General features: G+C 41.9%; 1 protein-coding gene across 5 annotated transcripts in view; it reads right to left on the reverse strand.

Annotated features, from left to right (window-relative positions):
* The window catches only part of tmc5 (transmembrane channel like 5), a 119,801-nt gene that overhangs the window by 75,963 nt on the left and 20,333 nt on the right, over positions 1 to 23,505 (reverse strand). For 3 of the 5 annotated variants that reach the window (XM_072268786.1, XM_072268788.1, XM_072268785.1), the window contains 2 exons: positions 11,894 to 12,048; positions 872 to 1,068 (listed from right to left, as the gene is read on the reverse strand). In XM_072268786.1, coding sequence (XP_072124887.1) covers positions 872 to 1,068; positions 11,894 to 11,970 — 274 coding nt within the window. In that variant the 5' untranslated portion in view covers positions 11,971 to 12,048. Of the gene's footprint in view, positions 1 to 871; positions 1,069 to 6,276; positions 6,404 to 11,893; positions 12,049 to 12,358; positions 12,854 to 23,505 lie in introns of those variants that run through there. The other 2 variants (XM_072268787.1, XM_072268789.1) reach the window with 2 other exon arrangements.

The following is a 23,505-nucleotide window of genomic DNA, read 5'->3' on the forward strand; positions in this document are numbered from 1 at the left end:
ATAGAAGAGAAGTTAAAAATCCTTGCATTATTTAAAATGGGAAAGCTTAAATGTTGTTCTCAATTGTATTTTAATCTACCATTTAACTGCAATATTCAATAATATGTGGTGACATTAATGTTCCAGAAATCGCACAGTATACTGACGAATGCTATCTGGAACAAAGTAAGTAGGCATGAACATTTTCAGGGGAGAAACTTTTGAACATGTTTGGAACACATTACGTTCATCTAAAATAATGTAGCTTTAGTTTGATTCTTTTTGGAAAAAATGTAATCATGATGGGTCAGTCTTTCCATCTGCTATAAACCTGTCATTTAGATATTTGAATTAAAAATCTTTCATATTCATTCTTTAAGAAACGCTTGCAGTGGCAGATGTTTGGTATTTCTGCCTGATTATTCTATCTAATTCAAAAAAACATTTGATTATTTATTTAATTTGGCATTAGCTACATTTTCTTTTTAAAACACCTGGCAGAGAACTATAAAAGAACTTGAGATCATAAAATGAATAAATTTTTTTACTCATTTAGTCAGCAGTTCTGCAAAAATCAAATTTACATTGTAGGCACCAAATATATATAACCAGATAATACATAAATCTCTTCAGATGATTGTCAAATATTCCATACCATTCAAACAGACTTCCACTGATGTCATATTTAATATTATCCAGATGTTGTAGTATGCAATTTTGAAAAACATTGATTAACTAATTTGACTTCATACTGAACAGATGATACAGAATTGACACAATATTATAATTAGTGTTTCATAAAAATAGAAAATAAATGCATTTATTATAAATCAGTATTTTAAAGTCAAATTCCTATTCTAATGAATAAATCCAAGTAATACAGAGAACATACCACACCCTCTGCTATTTTCATAGGGATTCATATTAATGAATCGAGGTCTTAATTCACTGTTTACTCTTCCAATAGTTATCATTTGTATAACTTCCGGCTGGCTCCAATTTCTCCAAACATCTGATGAATCAGACAGTTCTTGCTGGTAGGAAGATGGCAATGGAGCTGTACGGAACATAGAAGATTGCCCCTGTGTACTAACATAGCAGAAAACAAATGAGCACAATGTTACATTGCTTGATTATTCATAAAGTACGGATTTTACTTTGTAATATAAATTATGGAAGGATCTGAGGCTCTTTACTTATTTGTTCTGATGTCCCAGCTTAACAGGGAACTGAGAGACCTCTGATGAATTCAAACTGATAGTCATTAAACATGTTTGGATGGCAAGTTATCTATAACATAATTAAAACAATAGTATACAAAAGAAATAATTAATAATTTTGCTTTTTACAAGATGCTTTTACCAATGCATAGTTAGTTAATTCTCTATAAGTTATTTACATTTGTTAAACTTATCTCATTCAAATATATCTATGTCTTTTTAATGTAGCATTAATCTATAAAGCAGATAACACAAAGTGTTGTGCTTCTTCTGCTGAGTATTGTACATTGGATAGTAAGCAACCCTGATTCCTTGATTTTCCTCAAGAGTACAGTAATTATAAAACACCTGAGAACTCTTTTGTGAGTGTTATGCTGATTAGTTTAACCATGAGCTTAATAAAACTCGTCTCATAAACAGCATCAACATTTCAATGTTACCTCAGCTTCTGTATTTAGAAGCTATTAATTTCAACAGAGAAGTGACATTTATCTAATTTCTTAAACAGGAAAGTTATACCTGAATTATCCCTATTTGTGAAATGCATATAGCTATACCTCCCATAAGACTGCGAAGACTAACAATTACGTAAAGAATATGTCATACTAGTTCTAAATAATTGCAGAACAGGGAAACGTTGAGGCTATAATTTAATTGATACTCAAGCCAGGCTTGGATTCTCATCATATTGAATGTCAATTGAACTTCCCTATTAGGTTACAAGACTCCACCAGGGACAGTCCTAAAGCCAGCTGCAAAAGGAGGAAGATTGGGCAGGGGGCTAGCAACCCCATCCTGTAAAAACCCAGTGGTACAGAAAGCCAACGGAAGCTCCAGAGACCTCATCCATAGGAGAGGAAGGACCTTTGATGGGCTACACCTGGAAAGACAAAAAATCAGGTCCAGGACAGAGGACTCTGGTGAGCTGCTGTCTGCAGCCTGTGCCCCAGAAGTGGGGATGGGCTTTACAAGAAGGAGAATTACTGTAGGTTATAGACGTGTTATTGTGATAATTTATCATGCTATATATCAGTCTTAAAGGAATATCTTAGGTTTTTTGCCATGCTAGCACAGAAGCAAATGAGAGGAATTTGGATTGATATCGTCCAGATGCAGATACATGGGGATAAGGCAGAAAATTGGGCTGACTTGGCTGAAGGATTTGTTTCTGTGCTGTAAGACTCTCTGACTCCACAGTAGACATGTGAAGCTTGGTTGTCTCGTGGGTTCTATAAGATCATAAGATATAAGAGCAGCATTAGGCCATTTGACCCATCGAGTCTGCTCTGCCATTTCATCATGGCTGATCTTTTTCTCTCTAGCCCCAATCTCCTGCCTTCCCCTGTATCTCTTCATGCCCTGAATAATCAATAATCTATAAACCTCTGCCCTAAATAGACCTAAAGACTTGGCCTTCACAGCCGTTTAATGGCAACGAATTCCACAGATTCACCCTTCTCTGGCTAACGAAATTCCTCTTCATCTCCGTTCTAAAAGGACACCCCTCTATCCTGAGGCTATGTCCTCTGGTCCTGGACTCTCCCACCATAGGAAACATCCTCTCCACATCCACTTCTATTGAGGTCTTTCAACACTCAAAAGGTTTCAGTTAGGTCACCCCTCATTCTTATGTATTCCAGCAAGTACAGGCCCATAGCCATCAAATGCTCTTCGTATGACAAGACTTTAAATCCCAGAATCATTTTCGTACACCTCCTTTCAACCCTCTCCAATATCAGCACATCAATTCTTAGAAAAAGGGCCCAAAACTGTTCACGATACTCTAATTGAGGCCTTACCAGTGTTTTATAAAACCTCAACATTATGCCTTGCTTTTATATTCTAGTCCTCTTGAAATGAATGCTTACATCACACTTGCCTTCCTCACAACTGACTCAATCTGTAAATTAACATTTAGGGAAGCCTGCACAAGGACTCCCAAGTCCCTTTGTATCTCGGATTTTTGAATTTTCTCTCCATTTAGAAAATAATCTACCCTTTTATTTCATCTACCTAAGTGCATGACTATACACTTCCCGACACTGTATTTCACCTGCCACTTTTTTGCCCATTCACCAAATCTGTCTGAGTCCTTCTGTAGCTTCTTCACTGCCTCAACAGGAATTGCCCCCTACCCATCTTTGTATTGTCTGCAAACTTTGCAACAAAACCATCAATTCAGTCATCCAAGTCATTGACATATAACATAAAAAGAAGTGCTCCAAACACAGATCCCTGTGGAACACCACTAGTCAGTGGCAGCCAATCAGAAAATGGACCCTCTATTCCCACTCCTTGCCTCCTGCCAATCAGTCACTGCTTTATCCATGCTGGTTCTTTCCTGTTATTACCCTGGGCTCTTGACTTGTTAAGCAGTCTCATGTCAAAGGCTTTCTGAAAATCCAAGTACACAACTTCCACTGATTCTCCTTTGTCTACCCAGCTTGTTACTTCTTCAAAGAATTCCAACAGATTTAGTCCAGTTGACTTATCTACCTTCAGACCTTTCAGTTTCCCAAGAACTTTCTCCCTAGTAATAGCAACTTCACAAACCTCTGCCCCCTTTCACTTCGAACTTCTACCATACTGCTAGTGTCTTCCATAGTGAAGACTGATGTAAAATAATTAATCAGTTCGTTTCCATTACTACCTCTCCAGCAATGTTTTCCAGCAGTCTGACATCCACTCATGCCTCTCTTTTACACTTCATGTATCTGAAGAGACTTTTGGTATCTTCTTTAATATTATTGGCTAGCTTACTTTTGTATTCCATCTTTTCCTTCTTATTGACTTTTTTAGTTGTCTCCTGTTGGTTTTTAAAAGCTTCCCAATCCTTTAACTTCCCACTAATTTTTGCTCTATTATATGTCCTCTCTTTGTCTTTTATGTTGGCTTTGACTTCGGTTGTCAGCCAGGGTTGCATCATCCTACCTTAAAAATTCTTCTTCTTTTGTAAGTATCTATCATTTGTCTTCCAAATTTCTCCCAGAAAATCCAGCCATTGCTGCTCTGCTGTTATCCCTGCTGGTGTCCCTTTCCGATCAACTTTGGCCAGCTCCTCTCCTGTGCCTCTAATTTCCTTTACTCCACTGTAATTTGACTTTAGCTTCTCCCTCTCAAATTGCAGGGTGAAATCTATCATATTTTTCTTTTTAAATCTTTTTATTAATTTTCAAAATTATAAACTCAATAAGAAAGTTGGTACAAAGAGATTGGGATAATGTTAATCAGCATATATAAAATGAATTTTAAGTAACATAGATATAAAAGACTTTCAAACTCATAATGAAATTAGCTATTAAAAAGAGAAATATAAAGAAAAAAAATATAAACAAAAAAACCCCAAAAGAAAAAGAGAAAATTCCCCCCCCCCAAAAAAAAGCAAAACAGGGCTAGGCCAATAGCTTGTATCAGACACGTTCAGTAATGTCGTTAACTCCGCTCTTCTCATCATATAATTTAAGTCTAAATCTTAAAATTTAAGTCTTAAATCTATCAAATCTAAATCTATCATATTTTGATCACTGCCTGCTAAGTGCTCCTTTACCTTAAGATCTCGAATTAAATCCAGTTCATTACACAACACCTAATCCAGAATAACTGATCCCCTGGTGGACTCAACCACAAGCTGCGCTAAAGAGCCACCTTGTAGGCATTCTACAAATACTCTCTCTGGGATCCAGCACCAACCTGATTTTCCCAATCACCCTGCATGTTGAAATCCCTATGACCAACATAACAGTGCGCTTTCGACAAGCCTTTTCCAACTCCCATTGTAATTTGTAGCCCCTATCCTGGCTACTGTTTGGAGGTCTGTATATAACTCCCATTGGGGTCTCTTTACCGTTGCAGTTTCTCAACTCCACCCTCAAGGATTCTATCTTTTCTGATCCTATGTCATCACTTTCGAAGAATTTGATTTCATTTTTTAACAACAGAGCCACACCACCCTTTCTGCCTACCTGCCTGTCCTTTCAATACCATGTGTATCCTTAGACATTAAGCTCCCAACTACAACCTTCTTTCATCACGTCATACCATCCAATCTCTATCTGCGCTGCAAGATCATTTACTTTATTCTGTATGCTGCGTGCATTACACCCTTTTTGATTTTGTCCCCCTTTTCACACTGCAATTTTGCTCGATCATCTGCCTGTTCTTCCTGACAGTCTCACTACACACTACCTCTGCTTGTAAACCAACAGCCCTATCCTCAGCCCTGTCATGCTGGATCCCATCCACTTGCCAAGTTTAAACCCTTCCCAGCAGCTCTAGCAAACCTGCCCACAAGGATTTTGGTTCCCCCTTGATTTCAGGTGTAACCCGCCCTTTTGTACAATTCATACCTTCCCTGGAAGAGACCCCAATGATCCAGAAATCTGAGACCCTGCCCCCTGCACCAGTTTCTCAGCCACACATTCATCTGCCAAATTATCCTATTCTTACTCTCACTGGCACGTGACACAGGCAGCAATCTAGAGATTGCTGCACTGGAGGTCCTGCTTTTCAGCTTTCTACCTAGCTCCCTAAAATCCCTCTTCACAACCTCCTTGCTTTTCCTACATATGTCACTGGCACCAATATGTACCAAGACTTCAGACTGCTCACCCTCCCCCTTTAGAATGTCGTGGACTTGATCTGAGACATCGCTGATCCTGGCACCTGGGAGGCAACATACCATTTGGGTGTCTCTATCGCATCCACAGAATCTTGTGTCTACTCCTGTAAGTATGGAATCCCCCATCATTACTGCAGTCCTCTTCTTCCCCCTTCCTTTCTAAGGCACAGTGCCACACTCAGTGCCAGAGACCCAGTTAGTGCGGTTCCTGCCCCCCACCGCTCTCCCATTCCATTCCTGGTAGGTCATCTCACTCAACAGTATCCAAAGCGGTATACATATTATTGAGGGGAACAGCCACAGGGGTACTCTGCACTGGTTGCCCATTTCCCTTCCCTTTCCTGACGGTTACCCATTTTCCTTCCTTCTGTAACTCAAAGGTCATCGAGCTGCAGCTCCAGTTCCTTTACACAGTCTCTGAGGAAATGCATAAGATAATGTGCATTCTTAAAATCTCACCACACTTGCAAATTTCTTTAGAGGCTTCCCTCAGTAAAGTTCATAAACCTTCGATGCTTCTGCTTCCCAAAACTCCGATATAACTCATTACGTTTAGACTTCAATGACTGTCATTGCACCAGAATGCCCATAATCAGTCACAAAGGGCATCCTCCATAATGCTGACTATATCCAATTGTTTCCTTAATGCCTTGCTTTCACTGTAGATTTTCAAATGGTCAATTATTAACTAAAATTTTAATCAATACTTCATTCTTTCTGTGCAGTTTGAAATTTGTGCAGTTGAAATCAGAACATTCAATATTTACTTGAACGTCAATAGCAAACCTTGCAATCATTTCATTTTTGATTCTGAACTGGTAGAATAATTCCATTGTGTAAGCTTTAGAACGTGCTACAACATTATTTTTCTTCTTAGTCATTGCATTAGTTACTTCCACTTTCTGAAAATACTCATTAACAAGCTTTGACATGAACATAGCCTAGTTTAATAACTGATAGAAAAAAAACAAGGAAATTGGCAGTCCAAATGAACCTTTCACGACTATAAAATGTCCTGTATTTTGGCTATAATTCTTCCAAATGCACTGTGGTAATCTAACCTCTTAATTCCAGGTTATGTTGCAATATGGATGCACTGAACAACACACAAAAAAAAACATTGGCACTGGTCAGTTTTCTGAAATCTTCTGGTAGTTCAACAGTTAATAAGTTTTGCTTCTTTTGACTTAAGTATGGCGGATAGGCAAATGAAATGACTAACTTGCTTACCTGATCAGATTACACCTGACTATATTGCCAGAACCTATTTAACTCCTTAGAGTTCAGAATAACAAGATGCTTTCGGAACATAGAAACATAGAAAACCTACAGCACAATACAGGCCCTTCGGCCCACAAAGCTGTGCCGAACATGTCCTTACCTTAGAACTACCCAGGCTTACCCAGAGCCCTCTATTATCCTAAGCTCCATGTACCCATCCATGAGTCTCTTAAGAGACCCTATTGCTTCTGCCTCCACCACCACCACGGGCAGCTCATTCCACGCACTCACCACTCTCTGCATAAAAAACTTACTCCTGACATCTCCTCTGTACCTACCGCCAAGCACCTTCAAACTATGCCCTCTCGAGCTAGCCACTTCAGCCCTGGGAAAAAGACTCTGACTATCCACATGATCAATGCCTCTCGTTATCTTGTACACCTCTATCAGGTCACCTCTCATCCTCCACTGCTCCAAGGAGAAAAGCCGAGTTCACTCAACCTGGGGTACATCCCGTCCGGTCCTGGTAACTTATCCAACTTGATGCTTTCCAAAAGCTCCAGCACATCATCTTCCTTAATATCTACATGCTCAAGCTTTTCAGTCTGCTGCAAGTCACCCCTACAATTGCCAGTAGTGAATACTGAAGCAAAGTATTCATTAAGTACCTCTACCATCTCCTCCGGTTCCGTATACACTTTTCCACTGTCACACTTGATTGGTCGTATTCTCTCATGTCTTATCCTCTTGCTCTTCACATACTTGTAAATTGCCTTGGGGCTTTCCTTAATCCTGTCTGCCAAGGATTTCTTATGGCCCATTCTGGCTCTCATAATTTTATTCTTAAGCTCCTTCCTGCTAGCCTTATAATCTTCCAGATCTCTATCATTACCTAGTTCTTTTGAACCCTTCATAAGCTCTTCTTTTCTTCTTGATTAGATTTACAACAGCCTTTGTACACCATGGTTCCTGTACCCTACCATCTTTCTGCTGTCTCATTGGAACGTACCTACGCAGAACCCCAGGCAAATATCCCCTGAACATTTGCCACATTTCTTCCGTACGTTTCCCTGAGAACATTTGTTTCCAGTTTATGCTTCCAAGTTCCTGCCTGATAGCTTCATATTTCCCCATGCTCCAATTAAACGTTTCCTTAACTTGTCTGTTCCTATCCCTCTCCAATGCTATGGTAAAGGAGATAGAATTGTGATCACTATCTCCAAAGTGCTCTCCCACTGAGAGATCTGACACCTGACTAGGTTCATTTCCCAATACCAGATCAAGTACAGCCTCTCCTCTTCTAGGCTTTTCTACATACTGTGTCAAGAAACCTTCCTGAACACACCTAACAAACTCCACCCCATCTAAACCCCTCACTCTAGGGAAATGCCAATCAATATTTGGGAAATTAAAATCTCCCACCATAACAACCCTGTTATTATCACTCCTTTCCAGAATCTGTCTCCCTATCTGTTCCTCAACGTCCCTGTTACTATTGGGTGGTCTATAAAAAAACACCCAGTAGAGTTATTGACCCCTTCCTATTGACCCCTTCCAACAGATTTGACATTGTGGCCCCGCCCATCCCCCACGAGTCATCTGTTGTCGGCCCCCAACCAACACATATTCCACTCTCCCCTCCTACCCCTCCTCACAGTCCCCCACCCTGCTCTCATGACTATACCCCTTCCACACATGAAACCGCCACGGTGGGCTTCACAGCTGAACAGGTGAGAAGACAGCTGAAACGTCTCAACCTGAGCAAGGCTGCAGGACCGGATGGTGTCAGTAGCAGGGTGCTCAAAGCCTGTGCCCCTCAGCTATGTGGAGTACTTCGCCATGTCTTCAACCTGAGCCTGAGGCTCTGAAGGGTTCCTGTGCTGTGGAAGAAGTCCTGCCTCGTCCCTGTGCCAAAGACGCCGCACCCCAGCGGCCTCAATGACTACAGACCAGTGGCATTGACCTCCCACATCATGAAGACCCTGGAGAGACTTGTTCTGGAGCTGCTCCGGCCTATGGTCAGGCCACACTTAGAGCCCCTCCAGTTCGCCTACGAGCCCCGACTAGGAGTTGAGGATGCCATCATCTACCTGCTGAACCATGTCTACAAGCCAGCGAGCACTGTGAGGGTCATGTTTTTTGACTTCTCCAGTGCGTTCAACACCATCTGCCCTGCTCTGCTGGGGGAGAAGCTGACAGCGATGCAGGTGGATGCTCCCCTGGTGTCATGGATTCTTGATTACCTGACTGGCAGACCACAGTACGTGTGCTTGCAACACTGTGTGTCCAACAGAGTGATCAGCAGCACTGGGGCTCCACAGGGGACTGTCTTGTCTCCCTTTCTCTTCACCATTTCCACCTTGGACTTCAACTATTGCACAGAGTCTTGTCATCTCCAGAAGTTTTCGGATGACTCTGCCATAGTTGGATGCATCAGCAAGGGAGATGAGGCTGAGTACAGGGCTACGGTAGGAAACTTTATCACATGGTGTGGCAGAATTATCTGCAGCTTAATGTGAAAAAGACTAAGGAGCTGGTGTTAGACCTGAGGAGAGCTAAGGTACCGGTGACCCCTGTTTTCATCCAGGGGGTCAGTGTGGACATGGTGGAGGATTACAAATACCTGGGGATACGTATTGACAATAAACTGGACTGGTCAAAGAACACTGAGGCTGTCTACAAGAAGAGTCAGAGCCGTCTCTATTTCCTGAGGAGACTGAGGTCCTTTAACATCCAGACAATGCTGAGGATGTTCTACGAGTCTATGGTGGCCAGTGCTATCATGTTTGCTGTTGTGTGCTGGGGCAGCAGGCTGAGGGTAGCAGACACCAACAGAATCAACAAACTCATACGTAAGGCCAATGATGTTGTGGGGATGGAACTGGACTCTCTGACGGTGGTGTCTGAAAAGAGGATGCTGTCCAAGTTGCATGCCATCTTGGACAATGTCTCCCATCCACTACATAATGTACTGGTTGGGCACAGGAGTACATTCAGCCAGAGACTCATTCCACCGAGATGCGACACAGAGCGTCATAGGAGGTCATTCCTGCCTGTGGCCATCAAACTTTACAACTCCTCCCTTGGATGGTCAGACACCCTGAGCCGATAGGCTGGTCCTAGACTTATTTCCTGGCATAATTTACATATTACTATTTAACTATTTACGGTTTTATTATGGTGCAACTGTAACAAAAACCAATTTCCGCTGGGATCAATAAAGTATGACTATGACTATTCCTAACTTCCACCCACAGAGACTCCATAGACAACCCCTCCATGACTTCCTCCTTTTCTGCAGCCGTGACACTATCTCTGATCAATGGTGCCTTGCCCCCCACCTATTTTATCTTCCTCCCTGTCCTTTCTGAAACATCTCAAATCTGGCACTTCAAGTAGCCATTCCTGCCCCTGCACCATCCAAGTCTCTGTAATGGCCACAACATCATAGCTCCAAGTGCTGATGCACGCTCTAAGCTCATCTGCGTTCATAATACTCCTCGCATTAAAATAGACACATCTCAAACCATTGGTCTGAGCGCGTCCCTTCTCTATCACCTGCCTATCCTCCCTCTCCCACTGTGTCCAAGCTTTCTCTATTTGTGAGCCAACTGCCCCTTCCTCCGTCACTTCAGTTCAGTTCCCACCCCCTAGTAATTCTAATTTAAACTCTCCCCAACAGCCTTAGCAAACCTCCCCACAAGGATATTGGTTCCCCTCAGATTCAAGTGCAACCCATCCTTTTTGTACAGGTCACACCTGCCCCAGAAGAGGTCCCAATGATCCAGAAATCTGAATCCCTGCCCCCTGCTCCAATCCCTCAGCCATGCATTTATCCTCCACCTCATTCTATTCTTATACTCACTGTCACATGGCACAGGCAGTAATCCCGAGATTACTACCTTTGAGGTCCTGCTTCTCATCCTCCTTCCTAACTCCCTGTAGTCTGCTTTCAGGACCTCCTCCCTTTTCCTACCTATGTTGTTGGTACCAATATGTACCACAACCTCTGGCTGTTCATCTCCCCACTTCAAGATATCGTGAACATGATCAGAAACATCCTGGACCCTGGCACCTAGGAGGCAAACTACCATCCCAGTTTCTTTCCTGCGTCCACAGAATCGCCTGTCTGACCCCCTAACTATAGAGTCCCCTATCACTGCTGCCATCCTCTTCCTTTCCCTACCCTTCTGAGCCACAGGGTCAGACTCTTTGTCAGAGGCGCGACCAATGTTACTTCCCCAGTTAAGCCATCTCCCCCAACAGCACTCAAACAGGAATACTTATTGTTAAGGGGGACAGCCACTGGGGTATACTCTGGCAACTGCTTTTTTCCCTTCCCTCTCCTGACTGTTACCCACCTCTGTCTCCCAGGGCTCCGGAGTGACTACCTGCCTATAGCTCCTCTCTATCACCTCCTCACTCTCCCTGACCAGACGAGGATCATTGAGCTGCATCTGCATTTCTCTAGCGCAGTCCCTAAGGAGCTGCAGATCGATGCATCTGGTGCAGATGTGGCCGTCCAGGTGGTGTCTCCATTACCTCTCACATCTGACACCAAGCACAGAAAACTGGCCTCACACACATATCTTCTGTCTATATTCTAAACAGATAACCTATCTCGCCTCGACTCTTTATCGCCGAAGCCCCATTGAGCCAAAGCCTTTCTACTCTGTCTCCCACTACTCTGTTGCCTGCTCTGTAAAGCTGTCTTCTTTTTAAACTCTTCCCGCTGTTCTCACTGGCCACCTCTACGCGCTTGTGCACTCATGTCCCATTCAAACTTGCGTGGTAAACAGTATTAGGGAATTAACAAATAGTACTAATCTAATATTACTATTTCTTTAATTCATACCTTCTGTTCATTTCCAGTGTTTCTGAGTGATGATATGCATAGTTGTCAAAGCACGCATTCTCTTCTTGATAGTTCATTGTGCTAAATGAATTTCTTCAGGGCTGGATTTCCTTAGTTCAACAGCAGAATTCTTTGTTCCTGGTGAGGTATCTAACCTTAAAAATTAAGCAACATAATTTAAGCACCAAAAACAACACAAGCATTGTACTGCTCATTTCAGTTCAAGCACTTTACTTTTTAAGAAGATAGTCTCCTGCTGAAGGTGGCTTTGAGTTTCAACAGCTTTCACTTAAAAATTTATTTAAGAATCAGAATGACGTTTGTTATCAGTAATCAATCTGTAAATTTAATATTTTAGCACTGAAAATTACTACATACAAAATTGGACAAAATAAATAGTATTGTAAAATAACTTGAGACATAAAATAGACTGTCTTGAACTGTAGACCATAAAGGGACAGTTACCTGCCACAGCAAAATTGTGTTCTTGAATTCCAGTCCTTCGATGTTATTTTGTTTGACATGAGATTTATGGTGTTCCACAATACGAAAAAAATATTAACAGCTCCAAATTTATGGTTATACTGAGCAAATACTTGTCACTAAATCTCTTCATAATGTGTAAAACTGACAGGATCACCTGATGATTCCAAATGATCAATCAAATCTTGAAGTTATAAAGCCAGTGACAGCCTGCTTCTACACAAGTTACACTATGATGACCTTCACAATTATAATCAAAACTTAAATCAGTAAAGTGACCTGAATTTCAATCTTGTACACTTTATTCCCTTATATAAACCATTGAAATTGATCATTCTTGCTTTAAAAAGTCTAACTGGGGTTTTGATTGTTGCCAAGAAGCATTTCTAGCCATGAACATAGAATTTTATGTAAGTCTGCAGTACAGTTCTCTTGGCATAATAAGAGCTAAAACTCAATGACCTTCTTAAAGAGTAATTTTTAAAAGATTCGTGATATTTCCGTTTTCACCTAATGTCTCTGTGTCCCAATCTTTGTTTCACTTTCTATAAATGAGTAAAAGATTAAATATCAAATTTCCTTGCTTGTGGTCTGCAAGACGTCTTCAACTTGATTGGTTGCTGATAGGAAAAGATAACCATGAAACCCATTCAGACTCTGGTATGCTTTCTTTAAAGTCAGATCAAATTGACTGGAAAATCAATTTAATATACAACATTTCTGGCATTCTGCTAAAGGTTAAATATTTGAGCATACAGTCTTACAGTTCTGGAATTATTGCAGGCTTAGAAAGAGAAGCCATTGAAGATACATCTGCTACTTTTAGTTTGTTAAGTGTTGACCCACAAAATAGAATAAAAGAATTGGTACTTCATCCCAAAATCAGCAATGATTGAGTTCCATTCCCACACCCAGAAAAATGACCTTCTTTATTCATCATCCAAATCCTGGTGGAATACCAGCCCTGCTATTTTCTTTAACTTCTCTAAAGTCTGTGAAAGTTAATTTTGACCTGACCAAGCAAATTTTATGTACCCTGAAATGGCATTTAGTTATTTAAAATTAAAATAGCTGAATTCTGCTGGAATTTATTTTTTACTGATATGAGCATGGAAGCACACAGTCGTCAGCTGTGTTCGTGCAGAATGTCCCGAACAATGAAGTACTGAACATTCAGTCTCACTGATCTAACAGCATTAAAGAGATAAAAAAAACAAGCAAGTCATTGTTAATAAATGGAAATCTACCGCACTGAAAAATCGTTATATTTTAGCACCGAGTGCACTGGGGGTTGGGGAAATGAGCTGTTCAATTGTCTGAATGGAAAATGCTGGAAACACTAAGCAGGTCACACCACATTTGAAACACAAAACAGATTTAACATTTCAGTTTGGAGACTCTTAATCGGAAGCAGCAAGGAGAGAAGACAAGTTAGTATCAAATCCCAGAAAAGTTTGGACAGGACAAAGAGAATATTTCTGATAGAGTGAGGCAGCACTTATCTTCTTCCAAAGTTTTTACACTTCCAGATTCTGTGCTTAGGTCAATGCCCAATGATCCGTCAGATTATTATTCATTCTCTGGCTGAGCATCAAGGAAAGACCAAGCTCTTACCAGCAACTGAAAGGTAAGTATGCATAGACTTGGCTCCAATAAAGGTACTGTTTGAAATGTACCTTCACTTGTACAGGAACAAACAAAGGCAGAATGGGAACATAAAGTACTAAAACTGTACCTACACAATTTCTGCATCAAGGTCTATCTGCAATGCTGTAATCCGTGATAGGGTTCACAACAAGAGACTAATGGAAAGGCACGAAGAAAAAGAATGTGTATAACCCCACTTCTAAGAGATTTCTCTGAGAACTTACAGCCCACTTTTTGACTGGGGGCATTACAACCTTTCAAATTAAATAGTAAGTTAAACAACTGCCTTTCATTATATTTTGAGATGTTTCTTTAATTTTCATAATATTTATTATGGGTGCCACTGTAGAGTAGAAGTTAAAGTGACACTATTACAGCTTGGGGCATTCTGGCATCCAGAGCTCAATTTCGGTGCCATTCTGGAGGAGTCTCTGTATATCCTCCCAATGGAATGCCTGGGTTTTGCCCGGGTGCTCCGGTTCCTCCCACAGTCCAAAGACCTACTGCATAGGTTAACTTGTCATTGCAAATTGTCCTGTGATTAGGTTAAGGTTAATCGGACTTATGGGGTTGCTGGGGCAGCATGGCTTGAAGGGCCGAAGGATGCTGCATTGCTAAATAAATTAATTTTATTAATTTTCTCCTCACCCACCACCTCCATTTCGTAAAACTTTTTCTGTATTCCCTCAAAATACTGGAGGGACTTGCAGATCTATAAAAAGGAATTTAAAAAGTCAGATGTTTCGGGCAGAAACCCTTCATCAGGACTCAAAATGCTGAGTTCCTCCAGCATTTTGTGTATGTTACTCTGGATTTCCAGCATCTGCAGATTCTCTTGTGTTCCTGTATTCACAGTTTGTTCCTGTTCTGATGGCCTGAAACATTCATTTCCTCGTTAATGATTTGCATAGAATTGATGGACGTTTTCAAATTCTTCTGCTACTATTTTACATTAATGACTTGTCTGATGATATTGTAGAGATTTATAGCAGCAGCTGAGCGAAGTTCAAAGATGCATCATATCATATGATTTGAGAATGGAGGTAATCTTAATTTAAAACTGATTTTTCCTCTCAGAAAACCTCATCCTTCATTTTACAACATTATAACAATGATTTGATCATATCAAATATACCTTTATGATTTTCTGAAAAGAAAATGATGGTTAGAGGCGGACTCCATCACAAAGAAGATGAGTAATTTGGAGTTCAGATCCAAGACAGCTTTGTAGTTCAGAACCAAAAAACTGTGCAAGTGCCACAGAAAGAAATGTCATAGACTTGGGCAATACTGTAGTATGGTCGTTAATATTCCCAACAGCTCCAGAAAACTAGATTCAATCTTTCACATTCTCCCTTTGACCGGGAACATTTTCTCCAGATCGTGACTCTCTTCCCAATGCCAAACTCATGCTTGTTAATGGACTAATCAAGTATTGAACATTTTTCCTAGTGTAGGCATGTGGCAGGAGTATGGAAGGGGGCAGGAAACCGATAGAGATGAGAAAGGAAACATGGGATTGGTTTGGATGTGTGCACTCAATGTTCAGGACAGATGTAGAGGATCAAAGAGCCTGCTTCTGTGCTGTATGACCTAAAAGTGATATTGCAGCATTGATGAAGGATCCTGGCCTGAAACTTTGACTGTACTCTTTTCCACAGATGCTGCCTGGCCTGCTGAGTTCCTCCAGCATTTTGTGTGTGTTGCTTGGCTTACCAGCATCTGCAGATATTTTTCCTGCAGCATTGAAATCTCATTGGCTCTTCACTCAACCCTGGAACATCCGGACAGCAAAGACGCATACATCAGGATGCTCTATCGACTAGAGCTCAGCATTCAATACCATTATCCCCTTTAAACTAATCAATACGCTCCAAGACCTTTGCCTCAGTACCTCTTTGTATAGTTGGATCCTAGATTTCCTTACTTGCAGACCCCACTCATTTTGGATTGGCAACAACATCGCCATAATCTCCATCGGCACAGGTGCACCACAAGACTGTGAGCTTAGTCTCCTGCTCTACCACTTTACACTTGCGACTGTGGGGCTAAGCACAGCTCCAGTGCCATATTCAAGTTTGCTGAGGACAACATTGTCAACGGCTGAATTAAAGGTGGTAATGAATCTGCGTATAGGAGGGAGAATGAAAATCTGGTTGAGCGGTGCCATAACAACAACCTCTTACTCAATGTCAGCAAGACCAAGGAGCTGATTAATGATTTCAGAAGAAGGAAACCAAAGGTCCATAAGCCAGTCCTCATCAGAGGATCAGAGGTGGAGAGGGTCAGCCACTTTAAGTTCCTTTGTGTTATTATTATAGGGGACCCATCCTGGGCCCAGCACATAAGTGCAATTACAAAGAAAGTTCAGCAGTGCCTCTACTTCCTTTAGAATATGTGGATACTGGGCATGACATCTAAAACTTTGACAAACTTCTATAGATGTGTGGTGGAGAGTATATTGACTGGCTGCATTACAGACTGGTATGGAAATACCAATACCGTTGAATGTAAAATCTTACAAAAAGTAGTGGATGTGGTCCAGTCTACCATGGGTAAAGCCCTCCCAACAACTGAGCACATCCACATGAAACGCCATTGCAGGAAAGGGACATTCATCATCAGGGACCCCCACCACAGAGGACATGCTCCCTTCTCGTTACAGCCATCAGGAAGAAGGTACCGGAGCATCAGGACTCACACCACCAGGTTCAGGAACAATTACTACTCCTCAACCATCGGGCTCTTGAACCAAAGGGATAAGTTCACTCAAACTTCACCTGCCACATCATTGAAATATTCCCACATCCAATGGACTTGCTTTCAAGGACTCTTCATCTCATGATCTTGATATTTATTGCATACTTATTATTTCTTCTTTTTCTATATGCACAGCATGTTGTCTTCTGCACTCTGGTTAGACATCCTACTTGGATGGTCCTTCATTGATCCTGTTACAGTTATTATTTTATAGATTTATTGAGTATGCCCACAAGAAAATGAATCTCAGGAATATATGTGGTGACATATATGTACTTTGATAATATATTTACTTTGAATTTTTGTACTTTTGGTTCTATTGTGTCACATCACTTCTGTACTCTGCTGACAGAATAGCAGGAGTGTCAAGGGCCAGTTTCACAGTAGTAGACTTTGTTGCGTGGAAGAGAGTTCTTTCTGGTTGATAATGTGACATCTCTTCTAGTCTTCCTATCAATGCCACATAGACCTAGACCACACTGAGATTCTGCCATCTGCAGCTGTACACTCAAGACTCGGAGTGAATAGAAGGTCATTAACATAGCTCTGTAAACCATTTTCAGAGGAAGCTCAGCAGGCAGTTACCTACCTGACACTAATGGAATTTATTTTGTGAGCACATTAGAAGATAAATAAACACACAGAACAGCTATTGGGTTTTACATTAGTGAATATTAAATAATCCTGTCAATTATACATGGATGGGACTGATTATGGAATTATAGACAATACTCTTACTGTGAGGAGTCCTACACCATTAGCTTCATGGAATAAAAACAGCATTACAAGAATTCTGAAAACCAGCATCATTAACCGTCAATACCAATTGTGTTGCCCCTCCTCCCCTTACTGCATCTCCTTGTTGGCCAAATGGTAATAAGAACTTGACTCTGGGTATTATGGAATTGTGCGGCTTACAATGGCACCTAAACACCTGCTGATACACAAAGATAATACAAAAGTTGTGAAGAGGACATAAGGTGTCTACAAAACGACGTAGATCAGAAAGTGGGCAAAGATCCAGCAAATGGAGTATAGTGTGCAAAATTAACTACTTTAGCAGTACAAGTATGAAAAAAAACCTTGAAAAGATTGCACAGCCCTGAGAATCTCGTGTCCAAGTGCCTGATTCACAAAAGACTGGCGAACAGGAACATCATGGAAACAGGGAAGCTATAATGTTATCATTCATTGTCAGGCAAGTTAAACAAAAATGAAAGGTTACATTTCAGTGTTTGGGCTACTGGTGAGACACATTAGGGGCTTTCAAAGATGGTGCCATCTAACGTGCAGCTCCCAAAGGAATCATCAAGTACTTTTGTTGAGAATTATTGTTGATGAAATCTGATGCAGCCACAGTCACTGCAGAAAGCAATGTTGTTTCAAGATGTTTTTATACAAGCTGTGGCTCTTTAACATTTGCACAGTGAGGTCTGCAGACCACCCAGACAGCCACAAGCATAGGGAACCTCTCTGTTGTCTGAAGAAACTGAGAAAATGAGGTTGCTGGAGTGGGCCTTAAGGCCTTCCTTCCCTGCCATCCTCCTGGCTAATGTACAATCTCTGGAAAATAAAATGGAAGAGCTCAAGGCACGATTGCAGCATCAGAGGAACACCAGGGCCTGTTGTGTAATCTGCTTTACAGAGACATGGCTCACCCCCTGCGCTCCAGTGTGAGGACTTCACCTTCCACCATGCAGACCAGTCAGCAGTGTCAGGACAGTGGTGACATTTGCTTCTTGATTAACTCATTGTGGTGTAAAAATGAGGCGGTCTCAGTACTGCTCAGACATCTGGTGGTCAAGCGTTGTCCATTCTATCTGCCACGGGAGTTCTTCACCACCATCCTGGTTGCAGTGTGTATCCCACCCCTAGCCAATGTCAACCTGGCAGCAAAGGAGCTGAGCACCGTGACAAACAGTGATGAGACAGTGTACCCCAATACCTTCCTGATCATTGTGGAGGAATTCAACCAGGCCAACTTGAAGAAGTCTGTGACAGACTACCACCAACATGTCATCTCTGGTCTCAGAGAAGCCAACTCACTTGGTCACTGTTATACCATCATCTAGAATGCTTAACATGCCATCCCTCACCCACCCTTTGCCCTGATCACCAGGCTGTGTTTCTACTCCTGAAGTACAGTATAGGCAAAGTTGAGGACCACAGTCCCAGTGGTGAGGACCGTGAAGGTACGGACAAGGAAGGTGGAACAGAATTTACAGGTGGACTGGACCATACTTAGAGATTAATTTTCAGAGGTGATTGAATATGTCACACTCATCACTAACTTCATCAAGACTTACGTGAATGAATGTGTGCCTTTGAGAACATACTGGATGTACCCAAACCAGAAGCCATGGATGAATCAGGAGCTTCGCAGTCCACTGAAGGCTAGGCCTGTGGTGTTTAAGGTCAGCAATGCAGAACCCTACAAAAACTCCAGCTACGACCTATGGAAGGCCATTGTGAGTGTGAAAATGGAAGCACAATCTGATGCAGGTCAGCTGTGAGGCATATACTAACAGCATATCTGGAGTGATGCTTCACTCCCCAATGAGCTCACCGCCTTTTATGCATGTTTTAAAGTGAGAATAAACCTACACCTGTGTGAATACATAGTATCTGGTGACCTTGTGATCTCTGTCTCGGAGGCTGACTTCAGAACATCCTTGCAAGGCGTCAGGTCTTGATGGTGAACCTGGTAGGGTTCTGAAAACCTATGCCAAAGAACCGGCTGGAATGTTCAAGGATATCTTCAACCTCTTACTGCTGTGCCTGAGGTTCCCCAAGCTTCAAAGGAGCAAAAACCAAACCAGTGCCCATGAACAGCAGAGTGAGCCCCCTCAATGACTATCAGTCAGATCTACTGTGATGAGTGCTTTGGGAGGTAGATCACGCCTAGAATTAACTCCTCCTTGATCAAGGAGCTGGAACCTGCAATTCGCCTAATGCCTGCAGTGGGTGCAATCTAACTGGTTCTCCACTGGGTTCTGGACCACGTAGACAGTAGCAATACCCATATTAGGCGGCTGTTATCAATTACAATTTGACATTCAATGCCATCACCTGTGCAGACCAATCTACACACTTTGAAACTTGACCTCGGTACCTCCCCCCACAACTCGATTCTTGACTTCCTTTACTTTCTTTTTATTAGTTCTTTTTATTGTAGCTCGAAGTAATTTCTTATGCCTACACTACACTGCTGTCACAAAACAACAAGTTTAAAGGTTTATGTCAATGACAATGAACCTAATTCTGATTCATTTGGAGATCAGTTCAGTACGTCCCTGTTATGTTTTGTAAGTTCAAAACATTAAATTAATTCAAAGGAAACATGGAGTCTGAAATGTGGGTGTAACTTTGTCTTTACTTTTAAGCGAGGTGCGCACATATCATGTGGTAGCGTGGTGATGTATGAAATTAATGTATTTTACTTATAACCCACAATTAATTATTTAAATGAACAAGAATACTTAATCAACCAATATATATATACAAGATTACTCAATACTGAATACAAACACTCCTGCCTGCTTAGCTATAAATTCTAACTCAATAGAGAATGCTTCTCAACTATATACACAGTATACTATATAATGCAACTACTATATACAGACATCCACAGCATAATCAATTTTTAAAATGTCCCATTCAAGTCTAAAGATTTAATTGTAGTTGGAGATTTCTTCCTTGTGGGATAATGCCTTTCCTGACAAGGGGACCACTCTGCTTGGCAGGTGGGAGTTATGGCTTGGGGCAATCATAGATTCTGGGGCTGCCTCTATGGTAGTTGTAGAAATTGACTCTGAGAATGCAGGAAGTGGCTCTGATAGCAGTAGCCAACTTTCTTCTCTATCAAATGACTTTGCTCTCCTCAACGAATGGATGCGTCATCTCCAGGAGATATCAGCCCCAATCTCCACCATGTAGGAGAGTGGACCTGTTCTGCCCTTAATCTTTCCGAGTACCCACTTTTGATCAACTCTGTAGTCCCTCACCTGGACAGGAGTGAAACATCAAACCTCCTTATTTGAGGAGTCTTCAATTTGCCTCAACTGTTTGTCTGCATCCTCCTTCTGAGATTGGGTTTGAGGAGTTCCAAGCAGGAAAGCAAGGGACAACCCAGGAACAGCAGAGCTGGTGAGTTGTGGAGGGTGTTGCATTATGATATGCAAGGAGGAAATTGGCAAGTTTCTGGTTCAGTGTTAATGTACAGTGTTCTGCTGACATTGCTCACATTGAATTCTTTAGCCTCTGGGTGGTAACCTTTCCACCAAGTCACCAGCTAGGTGGTAGAGTGCAGATGTAATATGTCTTATTCCATGCATTTTTTGGAATGATTGAAACTGTTCCGTCACAAACTGTGGTCCATTGTCACTGACTAAGTGTTCTGGTGCACCAGTCCTTGCGAAGAGGCTACTCAATAGATTAACAGTGTGTGAGACTGTTGTCCAGGCTATCCGAAACACTTCTAGCCACTTTGTAGCTGCATCCACTATTACCAACAAATATGTGTCCTTCAATAGTCCAGCAAAATCTACATAAATCCTGTGCCAGGGAAATGCAGGAATTCCCAGGGATGATGAAGCATTGCTCTTGCCATCTCCTGGACATGTTAGCATCCCATACAGTGAATGGCAAGCTGCTTGATCTGCTGATCTATCCCAGACCACCAGACAAAACTTCGAGCAAACACTTTCACCTTGACCACGCCTAGATGGCCGGCATGTAACTGCCCCAACACGTTAGCTCTCAGCTTGGGTGGAATAACTCTCAATCCCCATATCAGGAAAGCCCTGTAAAGGGCACATTCATCCTGGCGCTGGTAAAATTGGGGGAAGTGGGATTTCTGCTGCACATTCCGGCCATTTTGGGTGGCCATGTAGACCTGAGATAGTGTGGGGTCTCTTCTGGTTTCCCTTTTGATTGTCTCCACTGTAATAGGGAGACTTCCAATTTGCATTAGGGAGAATATGTCAAGAGGAATGTCTTTTGCAGTAAATTTTTTGAATACTTCCTTTTCCAAGGGTAAACAGGACAATCCATCAGCATTTCCATGATTAGTTGTCCTCTTGAATTCGATCTTGTAATTGTGTCCTTCAAGAAGCAGAGCCCATCTCTGCATTCGTGCTGTTGCTGTTAGTGGAACACCCCTCTGTGGAGTGAAAATGGACACCAGTGGTTGATGATCAGTAATGAGAGAAAAGTCTCTCCCATACAAGTACTGGTTGAAATGCTTTACACCCCAAACCAGGCTCAAGGCTTCTCTGTCAATCTCTGCCGTGGTAAGGGAACGTGATGCATAAGCTATGGGGTTTTCACTTCCATTACTCATAACATGTGACGTGACTACACCTATACCATAAGGCAAGGCGTCACAGACAAACTTCACTGGACGCAAATCTTAATGTTTCAGTATAGTGTCTGGTGTCACCTTTTCCTTTACCTTTTTGAAAGCCACCTCACACTGCTTTGTCCATTGTCATTTCTTCCCGATCTATAGTAATGAGTTGAAGGGGTGCAGCTCAGTAGCCAGGTTTGGCAGGAACCTGTTATGATTCTTGACAAATTCTAGAAGGACCATAACTATGACACATCTTTTGGCCTTGGGGCATTCACCACTGACTGAATTTTCTCAGTACACTTATGAAATTCTAGTGCATCAATTGTGTGACCACAGTAAGTGATGTTTGATTTAAAGAATTCACACTTGTCACATCATGCTCGGAGCCCATAATCATCTAATCTTTTTAACACTGTCTTGAAATTTTGGCGATATTCCTTGTCATCCTTATTGGTTACAATGATGTCATCCAGGTAACACTGAGTGCCTGGGCAACTTCACAGCACCTAGTCCATAGCTTTCTACCAGAGTGCAGATGCAGATGCTACTCCAAAAATAAGGCTATTATATCGATAAAGCCCTTTGTGAGTGTTTATGGTGAGAAACTCTTTGGACTCTTCTTCCATCTCCATCTGCAAATAGACTTCTGCTAAGTCCACTTTGCTGAGTGGAAGTGGGCGGAGGTTATTAATCTGTTTTCAGCTGATGGTGACCTAAAAATCTCCACAGATCCTGATACACTTTCCTCTTGGCTACTGGGACCACAGCCATTGCCGATGGGCTCCTGGTGTAAGTGAGGAAACAGATTCGGTAGGTCCCAAAGGCAAAGACTCTGGACACACAGTCTTGGCAGTAAAGGATTTTATTTATAGAAGGAAAACGTTGAAAAATGGCAAACGAAGCAACACACACACGCGCACGATTTACAGCAGTCAAGGAAAAAGTCAGATCGGCAATAAAACATACGCGAGCAATTAATAATGAATGTGGGAAAATCACGTGGGAACAAAGTACGCGTACACACACACACACACACACACAAAGCCAAGGGAAAAGTCAATACGATACAAGCCACCCCTTGACTCTGTGCAGGCACGGTTCTATGCTATTAGGGACAATAATCAATGCTCCCAACCCTATTCAATGCACAGCTCACCAACAATTTCTCCAGCGCTGTTCCACGGTTCTCAGCCTGGAGTGAAGCAGGGTCGTCCCTCGGAGATGGCAAAAAGAGCCAGTCCAGCACATGTGGCACCCTTTTAGTGCAGGAGGGCTGGAGGATCCAGCCCAGGTAATTCACAGGGGGGTTAGTGGCTCGGTGCCAGTCGAGTTAAGCTGATTACAAAGGCCAATTGCCTGAGGCCAAGTACAA

Source organism: Mobula birostris, chromosome 9 (assembly GCF_030028105.1).
Source record: "Mobula birostris isolate sMobBir1 chromosome 9, sMobBir1.hap1, whole genome shotgun sequence".
Lineage (NCBI taxonomy): Eukaryota > Metazoa > Chordata > Chondrichthyes > Myliobatiformes > Myliobatidae > Mobula > Mobula birostris.